The sequence below is a fragment of the Sus scrofa genome, chromosome 1 (genome assembly GCF_054392235.1).
Source record: "Sus scrofa isolate SSC_HxYL_T2T_F1_AM1 chromosome 1, Sscrofa_HxYL_maternal_Yorkshire_Landrace_v2.0, whole genome shotgun sequence".
Taxonomy (NCBI): domain Eukaryota; kingdom Metazoa; phylum Chordata; class Mammalia; order Artiodactyla; family Suidae; genus Sus; species Sus scrofa.
The window spans coordinates 54,474,819-54,489,079 of NC_139383.1; the positions used below are offsets into that span (position 1 = coordinate 54,474,819).

A 14,261-nucleotide genomic window follows, 5' to 3' on the forward strand; every position below is an offset into this window, starting at 1 on the left:
AAGCCAACTGATAAATCCATAACAATTTCTCTCATTTAAATAAGCAAAATACCACAATTTTTAGGAAAGTGGGTAAGAATGGTATAAAAGAATCTAAAAAATATTTTATTTTTCCTGTTCGCCATGAAATTTTATTTTATTTTATTTTATTTTGTCCTTTGAGGGTCGCACCTGCGGCATATGGAGATTCCTAGGCTAGGGGTCAAATCGGAGCTGCAGCTGCCGGCCTATGCCAGAGCCACAGCAATGCCAGATCCGAGGCGCATCTGCCACATACGCCACAGCTCACGGCAACGCCAGATCCTTAACCCACTGAGCAAGCCAGGGATTGAACCTGCAACCTCATGGTTCCTAGTCAGATTCGTTCTGCTGCGCCACGACGGAACTCCCCACCACGACATTTTAAATAGTAATTTTCAAAATGCCATGGATTTAAATGTGAAAAGTTAGCCTGATTATTTCCACCTGTCCCTGAGAAATTAAAATTAGGATATGTTTAGGGCTTATTATTAAAGCACTGATTTACAGAAACTGACATATATTCTAGAGTTTTTAAGCAATTAAAAAGATAATAAAACTGTCAAAACAAAAAATTGTAATACCCAATGACCATTTTTTTAAAACCTTGGAAAAAAATAAGTGAATAGTATTATTAAATGGGCTAGTTTTCCAAATTACATTTAGAGTTCCCACATTATCAGTGCCTAATACATGGTTGGAACTCAATAAGTATATTCTGAGTGAACACTGCAGTCAAGAAGCAAACACAAAATGTCTAATTTTGAAAGACAAATGTGTTTCAAGGAGAAAAGCATAGCACGAGAAGAAATTATAAGTAGAATTCTAAATAATGAATCTTTAAAAATAATCATTTAGGTTAACTTTCCTCAAGGAATACAGTTAATGCATATTTTTTCCTTTGGAGAGACAACATAAACCAAAAATCTACCTGACTAAATTGTTTATACAAACTTTGGGTCTATAGTTACATACATTCCATGAAATGTATTTGTAACCACACGATCACAAATACCACATCCAAAAGGTAACCTGTCAATCATCCAGCAAGAGTAAGAAGTCTCTTGTTTGCTATCTAAAAAACTCATAAAGAATGTCTTCTTCATAGACACATAGCTAACTATGTAGAAAATGAAAAAAAGAGAAAAATAAATCTACTAAAATGTATTAACTCTAAATAAGAAAGTAAGCCAGATCTTACTCCTGTTTCTCCACACTAAAATTATTTTCAAAGTGATATAATACAAGAGGTTATCAGTCTTAGCTATTTGCCCCAAGAAGATTATGAATTATCTCTTTAAAAAACAGCAATACGGAGTCCCCGTTGTGGCTCAACGGCTTAAGAACCTGACATAGTGTCTGTGAGAATGAGGGTACAATCCCTTGACTCACTCAGTGGGTTAAGGATTCAGCACTGCTGCATGCTGCAGCATAGGTCACAGATGCAGCTCAGATCCGGTGTTGCCATGGCTGTAGTGTGGGCTAGCAGCTACAGCTCCTATCCATCCCCTAGCCTAGGAACTTTCATATGCTGCAGGTACAGCCGTAAAAAGAGAAAAAAAAGAAAAACCGCAATAACAAATGATACATGTCTAATAAAATTTGGATAACAGATGTAAAATGAAAGGCTATGAGACCCAATCATCATTAAGTCTGTGTTAGTCTTTATTAAAACAAAACAAAAAAAAAATCAAAATTTCAGACACTGAATTACATGATATATACAAGAAATATACAAAAGTAAACGAAAAAAACAAAACATATCTATTACACTAGCACAGCAAAAATTTCAGCTGGTTATGCTATCCCAAACTCAAATATTTATATCCAAGATGTCACAGAGGTAACTTCCTTTTGTACCTAAAGTAAAAATAAATCTATTTAATAGAAGACAAAAAAACAAAACAGGGTTCATTTATGAACTGCCTAGTTCCAGTGCATTAAAATTCATACACAAGGCATATTTATATTTTTTTTATTAAAACACACAAGAAATTAGCTGGAACATGCCACAGATAATATTTGTTTCAGAGATGAGAAAAATGGTTATGATATAGTGACAGACCTTATAAATTCTCAAACAGAGAGCTGGTACTAAATCCTAGGTAAAGTGAACACAAGATGTCCACAACTGCCATCCTGTTTTATACACATGTAATATACATTTAGTATTGCTATGACTTGAAAACTTGTATTCAATAGGTAAACAGACCTAATCTGGTTTTCTCTAAAAAACTTGACATTTCATTGCTCTACCACAATCTTAAAGAGTAGCTTATTTCATCCCACCAAAAAATAAAAACAGCAAAAAGCAATACTCAAAACTCAAGATCCTGAAGATTCAATATAATAATAATAATATTACCATCCTTCAATTTCAATTCATTTTGTACTCTTGAGTTCATATAAACTCAACTGCTTGAAAATTGCTCAAGTCTGATTTATACAGCATTCATTGTTGCAATGGCAGCCTGCAGAGCTTGACTCATTCTAGTGCTGCATGTAAACTCACCTTCCCCTGAAAAGAATCTATGGGATATAATGTCCTTATCTGATTGTGATCAGGAAGGGAGGGAGTCAAGGCAAAGGCTACTCAGCTACTAACTCCCAAAATCCACTCTATGTTTGAGTTGCTAAATGAAGAAAATATAAAGAGCCATTTGTTAAGATTGTTCTTTTTATCATTATTATTTTATGGCCACACCAATGGCATATGGAAATTCCGGGGCCAGGGATTGAATCTGAGCTGCAACTATGATATACTGCAACTGTGGCAATGCCAGATCCTTTAATCCACTGCGCCAGGCCAGGGATTGAACCTCTGAAGTTATTTGAGCTGCTTCAGTCAGATTTTTAACCCAAGACTGTTCATTTTTAAGATGATCAGAAACACAAGGATTTCCTTAATTTCTGTGTCCCTAATTAAAATAAATTTCAGCATAGCATTAAAAAATAAATAATAAAATAGCTGCTTTTTAGGTACCTTATTAAGCTCTGGAAACAGTTCTTGTATCACAATGTCCAACAAAACATAAGTCAGCTAAAACACCAAAAAAAAAAATTTAAGGCATTAAACAAAAAAAATCATAAAAACAATATACACAAAATTCAGGACTATGGTTACCTCTATAGAGAAGGCAGGGAGTAAAACTGACAATACAAAACAAGCATAAAAATAGCTTTAATAGTATCCATAATGTTCCATTCTTTTTTTTCCCCTTTTTAGGACCACTCTTGTGGCATATGGAAGTTCCCGGGCTAGGGGTCGAATTGGAGCTGGAGCTGCAGCTTAAGGCCTACAGCCACAGCCACAGCAATGTAGGATACAATCCTCATCTGTGACCTACGCAGCAGCTTTCGGCAATACCAGATCCTTAACCCACTGGATCAAGGCCAAGGATCGAACCTGCGTCCTCATGGATACTAGTCAGATTCATTTCCACTGAGCCACAATGGGAACTCCTGAATTATGTAATTCTTGATATTTAAATTTTTACTTTATTTCATGAATTCTCAGTATATTCCAAATTTTCTACAATGAATAGATATTTTAAATCAAAATAATTCATGTTATAAAGAAAAAAATAATCAGCAAAAAAGAGAACAAAATATGCTTTTTTCTATCCATTGCCTCAATTTAGTACAGTATCACTTCCCAGGTAATAATAAGCAGACACTCTACTGTGTCATTCACCAAGCTTAGCCAAGACTAGATAACCTGCTTTAATGAATTTTTACCTGCTTGTTGAGAACTGGCTGCTGTAAACCATCAAATAGAAGTCTGATGCTTTTGTACTTGGCTTCTTCACCAATACATTTGACTATCAGATCTAAACAAGAAAGCCACATGTGAAACAATTTTACATTATATGATTCATCATTTACTGGATCATAAAGCAAAATCCCTACCCTGTTTCCGGGTATTATGCAAAAACTGTAAATCAGATTTCCTAAACCAGTGTTCCTGCAAGAGGCTCTTGAACAAAAGAGTTCTGTGGTCAAGCTAAGAAATGTAGTATCGTGTATCCTTCTTTTGGAGATTCACAATACACAAAGCATACTGCAAGCTCTGGGGAATGTTACAGGGAAGAAATCTGCTTATACTACTAGGTGATAAAAGATGGTTGGAAAATAGTATCTATTTTATTATCCCAATCAAGTAAAACAAACAAAATAAAACCATAAAATGATGTACACATATTTGTACATACATGTACAGAGACAGATAAAAACCGTCTGTGAGGATTAACCAAGCGAGAGTACATGGCTACTTTTGCACAGTAGGGACAGGATGGCTTCTACTTTACTCTCTATTTTTTCATAATGTTTGAACATGTTAATATTTTTAAAAGTTTAATTTGATTTTATGGTGAACACAGACTCCCTTCAATGAATATGACCCCTTTAATTTATTTCTGTGCTTTTTGCATAATTAGTATTAACCATCTTACAGAAAACTCTTTTGGAAAAAATATTTAAACACAAATTTAGGGTCCCAAAAGTTCCAATTCCTGTTTGACCACACAGCTGTCATATATCATTCCTATTACCACAGAGTCAGTCCTTACTAAAATCTCTGCAGAATCTTTTCCTTCAAATAGGAAAAGAAAATTACTCTTAAGTAAACAAGATGCCCAAATATGTGCCCTTTCTTCCCCCAATCATGAAACTCTTAATGTTGATCATGGAAAGCTCTCCTTTTATGTCTGCTTATATGGGATAAGTCTAAGCCCTAAGAGGTCAAAGCCAAATTCAATTTAGAATAAGCACAGTAGATCCTTGGTACTTTCAAGATATGTGGCTCAATATGCATCTCTGTGAATCCTCTAATTCACCAATGTTACACAGAATTTTCCAATTAGCATGCATTAAGCATAATGGACAAAAATAAGCAATCTTTTCAGAACCTTTGGAGTCACTAAGGAAGAAATGAGTAGAGGACAACAGAAAGGCTAAGCTTCCTCACTAGCTAAGTTACTTCTTCCAAATAGAAGTCCTCAAATAAATGGGATTCAAATTTGTGCCTGGCAAAATAACAAATGATTACTGGCTTTCCATGTTATTCCTGAATATCAGAACTGGGACTGTTGGAGTTCCCATTGTGGCTCAACAGTAATGAACCCAACAGTATCCATGAGGACTCAGGTTAGACCCCTAGTCTGGCTCAGTGGGTTAAGGATCCTGTGTTGCTGTGGCTGTGGTGTAGGCTGGCTGCTGCCACTCCAATTAAAACCCCTAGCCTGGGAATTTCCGTATGCTGCAGGTGTGGTCCTAAAAGACACCCCCCCCTCCAAAAAAAAACCTAGGACTGTTAAAACCATGAATGCTCAAGGTCACCATATTACAAAACAGTAAGAAATTTCTTTACCATATATACCTACAGAAGATTTACTCAAAAATAGCTTTAGTTCATTTTCACATGCAGATCACAGATTGAACTTAACTGTCTTCACATAGAGCTGCAGGACCATTCTAGGACTCATTTTTCAATGATGAGAATTTCCTAAGGTCCAGTCCTAGGCCCTCTTCAATTCTTACTCTATATTTTCAACCTGGGCATTAATACCCACTCCTACATGACCACTGCATCTCCATCCTATACCATCACTCCTCCAATTTCCAAACCTGAATATTTAATCACTTACTACACATTTCCTCCTGAATAATGTATAGACATTTCACATTCAAAATGTCGTTAACTAAGTCTTCTCTGCTTTGACTCTTTGATGTTTTTTCCTCATATTTCCCATCTCAGTAAGAAGTTACTGCCATTCACTTAGTGCCCCAAGTCTACCTCCTTTATAGGAGAGGTGGTCGCCCTCCTCCTGTGAGATACTATGTAACTTGAACATGTCTCTATTATCATGCAAATGTTTTGTTTGTATGACTGAGCTCTTCCTTCCAGACTGAGCTACCCAAGTACTATTTTTACATGCCTCTTTTTTTTTTTTATTTTCCCACTGTACAGCAAGGAGTACATGCCTCTTTATATGCCTTGTGCTCTACACAGTCCTGGCACATGGACGGTGCCCAATAAACTTGGAATGAATGGATAAATTCTGATCTTACACACCCTAGTGAAGCTCTTCTCATGGTGAAGTGAGCAATAGGACTCCAACTGTCCCACAAAACACATCACTTTGATCATTTGGATTCTAAGTCATTACTGAACATATCTGATCATTGTGTGAGGAGAAACAGCCTTGTCACTGCTAACATCATAAAAACCAAATTTTATTTAACTAATGAGTTAATTCTAATTGGTTCTTATAACTGTTTCTAAAATAAAAACTAATGGTAAAAATTAGCCTTAAAGGAATAGTAATATTGTGACCTCAAAGGAATCCTAATCTATATTAAACTACTTTTTTTTTTTTTTTTTTTTTTTTTTGTCTTTTGTTGTTGTTGTTGCTATTTCTTGGGCCGCTCCCGCGGCATATGGAGGTTCCCAGGCCAGGGGTTGAATCGGAGCTGTAGCCACCGGCCTACGCCAGAGCCACAGCAACGCGGGATCCGAGCCGAGTCTGCAACCTACACCACAACTCACGGCAACGCCGGATCGTTAACCCACTGAGTAAGGGCAGGGACCGAACCCGCAACCTCATGGTTCCTAGTCAGATTCGTTAACCACTGCGCCACGACGGGAACTCCCTACTTTTTAAATATTATACCTGGAATGTAATTCATCATTTCTTCAAAAGTCTGTTTTGCTCGTTTTTGCTTATCTTGGAGAGAACGAGGTTCTGTGTTTTCACAGAACACAGCATCTAAAAAAAGAGACAAAAAGAAACATTTGCTGGAATTTTCACCTATTATATACAAATATTTCCCCATGGTAGAAATACTAATAAACCAAAGAAAAACAAGACTGCTCGCTCTTTTAGATCCAATTAAAGCCTTTGAGAGTACACAAAACATGAAACAAACACACAAGGAAAATACAAACCTCTGAGAAGCGTTATGAGTGAAACCAAACGGTGCTCCTGAAATAGCTGTTCTAGTTTACAATTAATATAATAGTCAGTATACATTTCCAGGGTGTTTTTAAAGAGGATTCGAGTTCCCATTAAAAGATGATGAAGCCAGTCAGGAACTTGGAAAACCACCCGTCCTGAGAAGGAGCACATGAAACACTTTGATAAGGCAAAAAGATATTTAAACATTTTCTAACATAAAAAACACGAATGGTCAATATTTTATTTATAAGCACTAATAACTTTAATATGCTCAAGACCAATTATAAACATTGAATTCTTACTTAAAAAGTACCTTCAATTTTTAAAAAATTTACAGTGTGACAAAACTCAAGAGCATTAATGTTCATCACAGCAGAAATGCAATACCAAGTTTTAACAGTAACCACAGAGATCTTACCTACATACATCAGGTAATCATAGACTCCTTCTACAGTCATCATCTCCATAAAATAATTCTGATTTTGCTTTCTTTCTGTATTCTCAGCACGGTTTGCATTATTCTTAAACAGATCATTGAAAAGCTAAAGTAAAAATTGAAATAATAAAAATACACAGTTTATTATACCGGCTGATAATAATTACTAAAGGTAAGGTGATACAGAGCAAAGGAATTTAAACTTTTTCCAATCAAAACAGTTTTTAGGAGTTCCCGTCATGGCTCAGTGGTTAACAAATCTGACTAGGACCCATGAGGTTGCGGGTTCAATTCCTGGCCTTGCTCAGTGGGTTAAGGATCCGGCGTTGCCATGAGCCGTGGTGTAGGTCACAGACGTGGCTTGGATCCCACGTTGCTGTGGCTCTGGCGTAGGGCAGCAGCTACAGCTCAGATTAGACTCCTAGCCTGGGAATCTCCATATGCCGCAGGAGCAGCCCTAGAAAAGGCAAAAAGACCAAAAAAAAAAAAAAAAAAGTTTTTAAAAAAACATCAGAAAGGTTAAGATCTGCTTCCAAAAGTCCACATTTATATTCAAAACTGAATTTAAAAATACAATACTTGGGGGCATTGAAGTATTACATAAAAGTCTACATTTATTTTAGACACAACAGATAATTTATTATGCATAAAGAACTTCTCTGATTTTTTACACAAAAGGAGCAAATGAACATATAAAGATGTATAAAAACATTAATACTAGCTAACTTGAAATCTAATACAAGTTTCCTGGTGGCCTAGTGGTTAAGGACTTGGTGTTGTTCCTATGACTTGTTGTCACCGCTGTGGCTCTAGTTCAATCCCTAGCCCAAGAGCTTCCACATGCCACAGGCATGGTCAGAAAAGAAAAATAAATAAAAAACTAAACAAAAAAAAATCTAACATGATTTTAAAGATTATACAAAGATCTGAGGCCAGGGATCAAACCCACACCACAGAAACAACCTGAGCCAGAACAGTGACAATGCCAGATCCTTAACCCTCTGCATCACTGGGGAACTCCTATAAATTACTATTTAATCAAAGAATCTTTAGAAGGGAACATTAAGCTTTAAAGAAAGCTTATTTGGACAATAACAGCCAAAGCTCAGAAAGGCCTCATACATGTTAAAAAAAAAAAAAAGTTATGAAGAATTACTTACAGCAAAAAATGACAAAATACAACTAAATTTCAGCCTTATTTATCCCAAATAATATGCAAAAAAGAATTTATTATCATTTATAATAATCAAATAACAGAAATTAATGAACTTAAAAAAAAACTGATAGAGAACAAAACCAAATGATAAAATGGACAAAAACTTTGACAAGATTAAGCAAAAAATAAAAAGGAAAGAAAAAGAAGACACAATGTCAAGAATAAAAGGGGGGGGTTCCCGTCGTGGCGCAGTGGTTAACGAATCCGACTAGGAACCATGAGGTTGCGGGTTCAGTCCCTGCCCTTGCTCAGTGGGTTAACGATCCAGTGTTGCCGTGAGTTGTGGTGTAGGTTGCAGACACGGCTCGGATCCTGCGTTGCTGTGGCTCTGGCGTAGGCAGGTGGCTACAGCTCCGATTAGACCCCTAGCCTGGGAACCTCCATATGCCGAGGGAGCTGCCCAAAGAAATAGCAAAAGGACAAAAAAAAAAAAAAAAAAAAGAATAAAAGGGGACATAACTACAAGTGTGAGAGAAAATGAAAAGAGGATATTATTGACATCTTCAGCCCAAAAAGTTTTCAAATTTAGATAGAGAATTTGCTTAAAAATATAACCTAACAAAATCTAACTCACAAAAAAATAAACCAAAATATTATAGTCATAAAATAAATTAAATTGGTTGTTTAAAAAAAAGCTTTCCTACAAACAAAACTTGAGGCCCTGATAACTTTACCAACAAGTTATCACTTTCTTAAAGCAATAATCATTCCAATTATAACTCTGCCAGCAAAGAGAAAAAAGTTAATATAACCTTATAAGGAAGGATATAATGAGAAAGAAAAATTATAAGCAGGTGTACCCACAAACATGGATGTAAATTTCCTTAACCACATAGAGGATGCCTTCAAAAAAGCTACACTCTACTATTTAATGGTGAAACACTGCAATCATTCCCTCTATAACAGGTCCTAGCCATGAATGAAAAACTATTGCCATCATTTGCAGATAAGTATGTAAATTTAAAAGAATTAACAAATATACTACTAAAATTAATACAAGACTAGCAGGATTATTTAATTAAAAATCAATACACAATCAATGCATTTCTATTTACCAACAATAAACTTAAAAAGCAAAAAAAAATTAAAGATACCATTTACAGACATTTTTTTAAAAAAGTCTTTGGGGTTTTTTTGAGGGAGATGGGGAGGACTGTTCTTTGAGCTCACGTAGCTCCACATGCTGGGTACTAATTCTGAAACTAAATTGTCCTTCCTGCAGACATGGAATATATATTTATATTCCCCGTGTCCAGCACTCAACAGTAGGTAATAATAAAGGCAATAATAATAAATAGTAGGCAATAATAATAAATAGGAAATAATAAAATACTTGTTTAATGAATGGATGAATATTTTATAAGCCGTTAAAATTATATACTATCATCAAATAAACACAAATACATTACGACAATTAATTCCTTGATTACTAGAGGTTGGTGCTTTACAATCTAAGGAAAAAAACCTCTTTAAAAAATTTCCTAAAATACAGAAATGGTCCAAGTTTGCAAATATAGTTTCTAAAGAAACTCCTACTCCACTAAAGCAAAGAACCAAGCAACTACATATAATGCCCTCCTTATACTGTACAGTTGATTTCCATATAAAGAATATAAAATATAAAGTCCCATCCATTTAATTAACATAGGATTCTCCCTATGATGGAAAAGTCATCTCAAGTAGGACAACTTCAAACTTAAAGGCCCTTCGAGCCAATGCACAATACCTTCTTATTGTTTTCTGAAGTAGGGCTGAGAATGGTCAGTTCTGGTTTACTCGGTTTAGGCTTCGGAGATTCACAAGAATTAATGAAATTCATGATGAAAGGTTCCAAATGCTGACCTTTCTGTGGAGATAATGGTATAAAAATCAAAAATCAAAATTATGATTTTCAGCCATTAAAATGTATTGATATTTTAAATATGCTTATAAGTATCATTTTAGAGAATGCACTTAAATTAGTTATATACCTCTTTCATTAGTTTTCCAGGAACAGACTTTATAATTTTCCCTGCAATTAAAAGTAAAATATTAATCTTATGAAGGCATACTGTATCTCATAATTGCTCATACAAATAATATACTAGGTGATCTTAAATATTAAAGAGCTAAGTAAAAAGTAAAATGATAAGAAATGTTTGTAACTGACCATCTCACATAACAGAAGTTTACAATAAATATGGTATTCTAAATGGTATATAGATAAAACATGTCAGATACTTTCAAATAATCCAGTGGAGAGCTCCATAGTGGCCTAGCATTTAAAGGATCCAACATTGTCACTGCTGTGGCTTGGGTCACTGCTATGGTACAGGTTCTATCTGTGGCCTGGGAACTTCCACATGCCTTGGGCACAGCCCAAAATCATCATCATCATCATCATCATCATCATCATCATCATCATCATCATCATCCAATAGGGTGGGAGGTAAGGGAAGGTTTGGAACAAGCCTAGTATTGATAACCGTTAAAGGTGTAAGGAGTTCATTACATAAATTTCACTACTTTCCTGTATATTTGAAATTTTCCATAAGAAATATTTTCAAAAGCAGGAGTTCCCATTATGGCACAACGGGACTGGCAACATCTCTGCAGCGTTGGGATGCAGGTTCAATCTCCAGTCAGACACAGTGGGTTAAAGGATCTGGCTGCTGTGGCATAGGTCGCAACTGCAGCTCAGATCTGATCCCTGGCCCAGGGAACTCCATATACCTCAGGGTGGCCAAAAAAGAAAAAAAAAAGATTAAAAAAAAATAAATAAAATTTTGTTTTTAAAAAGACTTTAAGCAATAGTGAATATATAAAGATATCTAAAAAGTATGCAAAAGTAAGTCAAAAACGTTCTAAATTGTTGCCACATTTAAAACCGTAATCTAGGAGTTCCCATCCTGGCTCATCGGTTAAGAACTCAACTAGTATCTATGACAATGCAAATTCAATCCCAAGCCTTGCTCAGTGGCTTAAGGATCCAATGTTGTCCCAAGCGACAGCAAAGGTTGCAGATATGGCTTGGATCTGGCATTGCTGTGGCTGTGACGTAGGCCTGCGCCTGCAGCTCTGATTTGACCCCTAGCCTGGGAACTTCCATATGCCGCGGGTATGGCCCTAAAAAGAAAAAAAAAAAAAAGAAGAAAGAAAGAAAAATAAATTGGCTATCGGAATAGTTTATATTCTGAATTTTAGTTTAAGAATATATATTCTAACCCTATTTGCCAGAATTTTTTCTTGATCTTATTTCCAAGAAATAAAATATAAAATATAAAACACCATGAGATTTTCTCAAGCATTTAGAAACGACTGCAAAAATTAGTCAGACTGATAAATGTAACTTAAATTTCTCTCAGTCCAGTTTAGGGAAAAAAGGATACTCAAATGGCAATGGCAAAGATATAATGAAAAATAAAAACAGAGATTGTTTTACAACATGCAAACCTCCAGCCCTCTCATCCTGTGCTTCTCTCTTCTACATGTTGTTCCTGAGCAAAATTACTTGCTTGTTCTGATTTCAAATAACATTCAAATTCCTACTCCATGCCTGTCTTATGACTTCTTCTCCTTATGAAACGTCTTTAACCGGATTCTACAAACTCAAAAAGTTCATAACTACTTTAAATTTATTCTCTATCTCAGCAAGTGACAGTATTCATCTAGTAGTTTAAACAGAAACAAGGATCATCTTTGATCATTTCTTCTCCTTTAGTCAAACCTAGTCAGTAAAGAGGTTCTATCTCTGAAATGTTTTATATAATCACAAATAAAATGTTCTCATTTTCCCTTGATAAGAAGACCCACAAACACAAAATATGCTACCTCCAACTATATATATTAATTTGGAGAGATACAGATGAAAGTCAAATGCCCACTTGTAATATTTAATTCATTCACTTAGTTCTATATATTTAAGATTAGATTACATAAAATATATTTAGAAATACAGCTTTTCTTCCATACAATCTTTAACAATTTTATTCAAACTTTTTCAGTTTAATGTATTGCTTAGTCTGTACTGAACTTTATATAAAAGGAATCATGCTATATCTATTCTTTTATGCCTTCCTTCTTTCATTTAACATCGTATTTTTAAGCTATCAGCACCCATTTTCCAAACAGTTCATGCTATAGGTATTCATTACTCTAAGTATTCATTTTGTGACTCTTCTGCAATTTACCTGTCTACTCTATTGCTCATGAACATGTGCCTTATTTCAACTTTTGACAATGCTGCTAATAACATTCTTAAATATGAATACAAGATTCTCTCAAGTATATATCTCACAGAGAGGAACTGCTGGGTCATTCTATTTTATTTTATTTTATCTTCTTTTATTCATTTATTTATTTTGTCTGTTTAGGGCCTCACCCACAGCATATGTAAGTTCCCAGGCTAGGGGTCGAATCAAAGATATAGCTGCCAGCCTATACCACAGCCACAGCAACACAAGATCTGAGCCATATCTACATCCTACACCGCAGCTCGCAGCAACACCAGATCCTTAACCCACTGAGTTAGGCCAGGGATCAAACCCGTGTTCTCATGGATATCAGTTGGGTTTGTTTCCACTGAGCCACGATGGGAACTCCGGTGATTCAATTTTCTATCACACTGTTTTTCCAAGTGGTTTTCCAATTTTTCTTAAATTCAAATACAATTAATTTACAATATGATATTACTTTCAGGTGTACAATTCAATATTTTTATAGATTATATACACTCCATTCAAAGTTATAAGTGGTTTCCACAACAGTGTATAAGAAGTCTGGAGTTTTGGTACATGGCTTCACTATATAAACTATTTTTCTAAATTAATCTGAAAATGCTGCTTTTCTTTTCAGTTTATCTTCTCTATAGTTCCTTAAACTGACTTACCAAGGTTTACGTCTGGTAGTATCTTATCAAGAAATTGTGTTTCCCCACCATTTGGGGAGAGAAAATCTGCCAGAAGTTGACTATTACTTAATTCTGGATGCTGCAGAAGTTTCTGGAAGAATAAAAACAGAAAAAAAAAAAGTGGCAGGGAGTTTTAAAAATCTAAGAGTGATGAAAACTACATTAAAATTGGTTTTAACCAAGAAAATTTTAAATCCTTAAAAGCTCTTTTATATTCATAATAAAAACAAAACACAATTATGGAAAGAACAGTATCACATAACAGGTAAGACCTCTATAATGAGAGCTGAATGAGTGTGAATTCTGCTCTTCCATTTGCTAGCTAAGTGTCCCTAGAAAAGTTCCTATGTTGCCCAAGAGTCAGTTTCCTCATGTGTAGAAGAAAGATAACACTACCTAATTATAGTGTCGTTAGACAAGGCATTTAGCACAGAATCTGATACACAGAAAGGAAAATTAAACATTAGTTAATATTATTTCTGTTTCTCAACTGTAAAATAAGTATTACAATTATCATACAACTTTCCTGATGAAGGAAGTTTCTACAAAGGGTTTTGCAGAGAACTAAACATGGAAACGTGAAATAACTTGGAGATGCTATTATCTATTCTTGCAACGCTATTTTCTTACAAGATAAACTGACGTTTTAATGCCAAATTTAACCCAGACTTAGCTAATATTCAGTTCTGTAACTATGAAACAGTTACAAAACTCTATAAGCAGAAATCTATATAAATAAAATATCAG

At 35.0% G+C, this 14,261-nt stretch overlaps 1 protein-coding gene across 14 annotated transcripts in view; it reads right to left on the minus strand.

Annotated features, from left to right (window-relative positions):
- Positions 1-1,659: 1,659 nt before the first annotated feature.
- SNX14 (sorting nexin 14) overlaps positions 1,660-14,261 on the minus strand; it is a 371,843-nt gene continuing 359,241 nt past the window's right edge. For 12 of the 14 annotated variants that reach the window (XM_084959467.1, XM_084959460.1, XM_084959468.1 and 9 more), the window contains 9 exons: positions 13,494-13,605; positions 10,597-10,637; positions 10,353-10,472; positions 7,393-7,516; positions 6,965-7,129; positions 6,690-6,785; positions 3,757-3,848; positions 3,002-3,058; positions 1,660-1,878 (listed from right to left, as the gene is read on the minus strand). In XM_084959467.1, the coding sequence (XP_084815593.1) occupies positions 1,840-1,878; positions 3,002-3,058; positions 3,757-3,848; positions 6,690-6,785; positions 6,965-7,129; positions 7,393-7,516; positions 10,353-10,472; positions 10,597-10,637; positions 13,494-13,605 (846 nt within the window). In that variant the 3' untranslated portion in view covers positions 1,660-1,839. Of the gene's footprint in view, positions 1,879-2,997; positions 3,059-3,756; positions 3,849-6,689; positions 6,786-6,964; positions 7,130-7,392; positions 7,517-10,352; positions 10,473-10,596; positions 11,701-13,042; positions 13,606-14,261 lie in introns of all 14 variants that reach the window. The other 2 variants (XR_014805338.1, XM_084959412.1) reach the window with 2 other exon arrangements.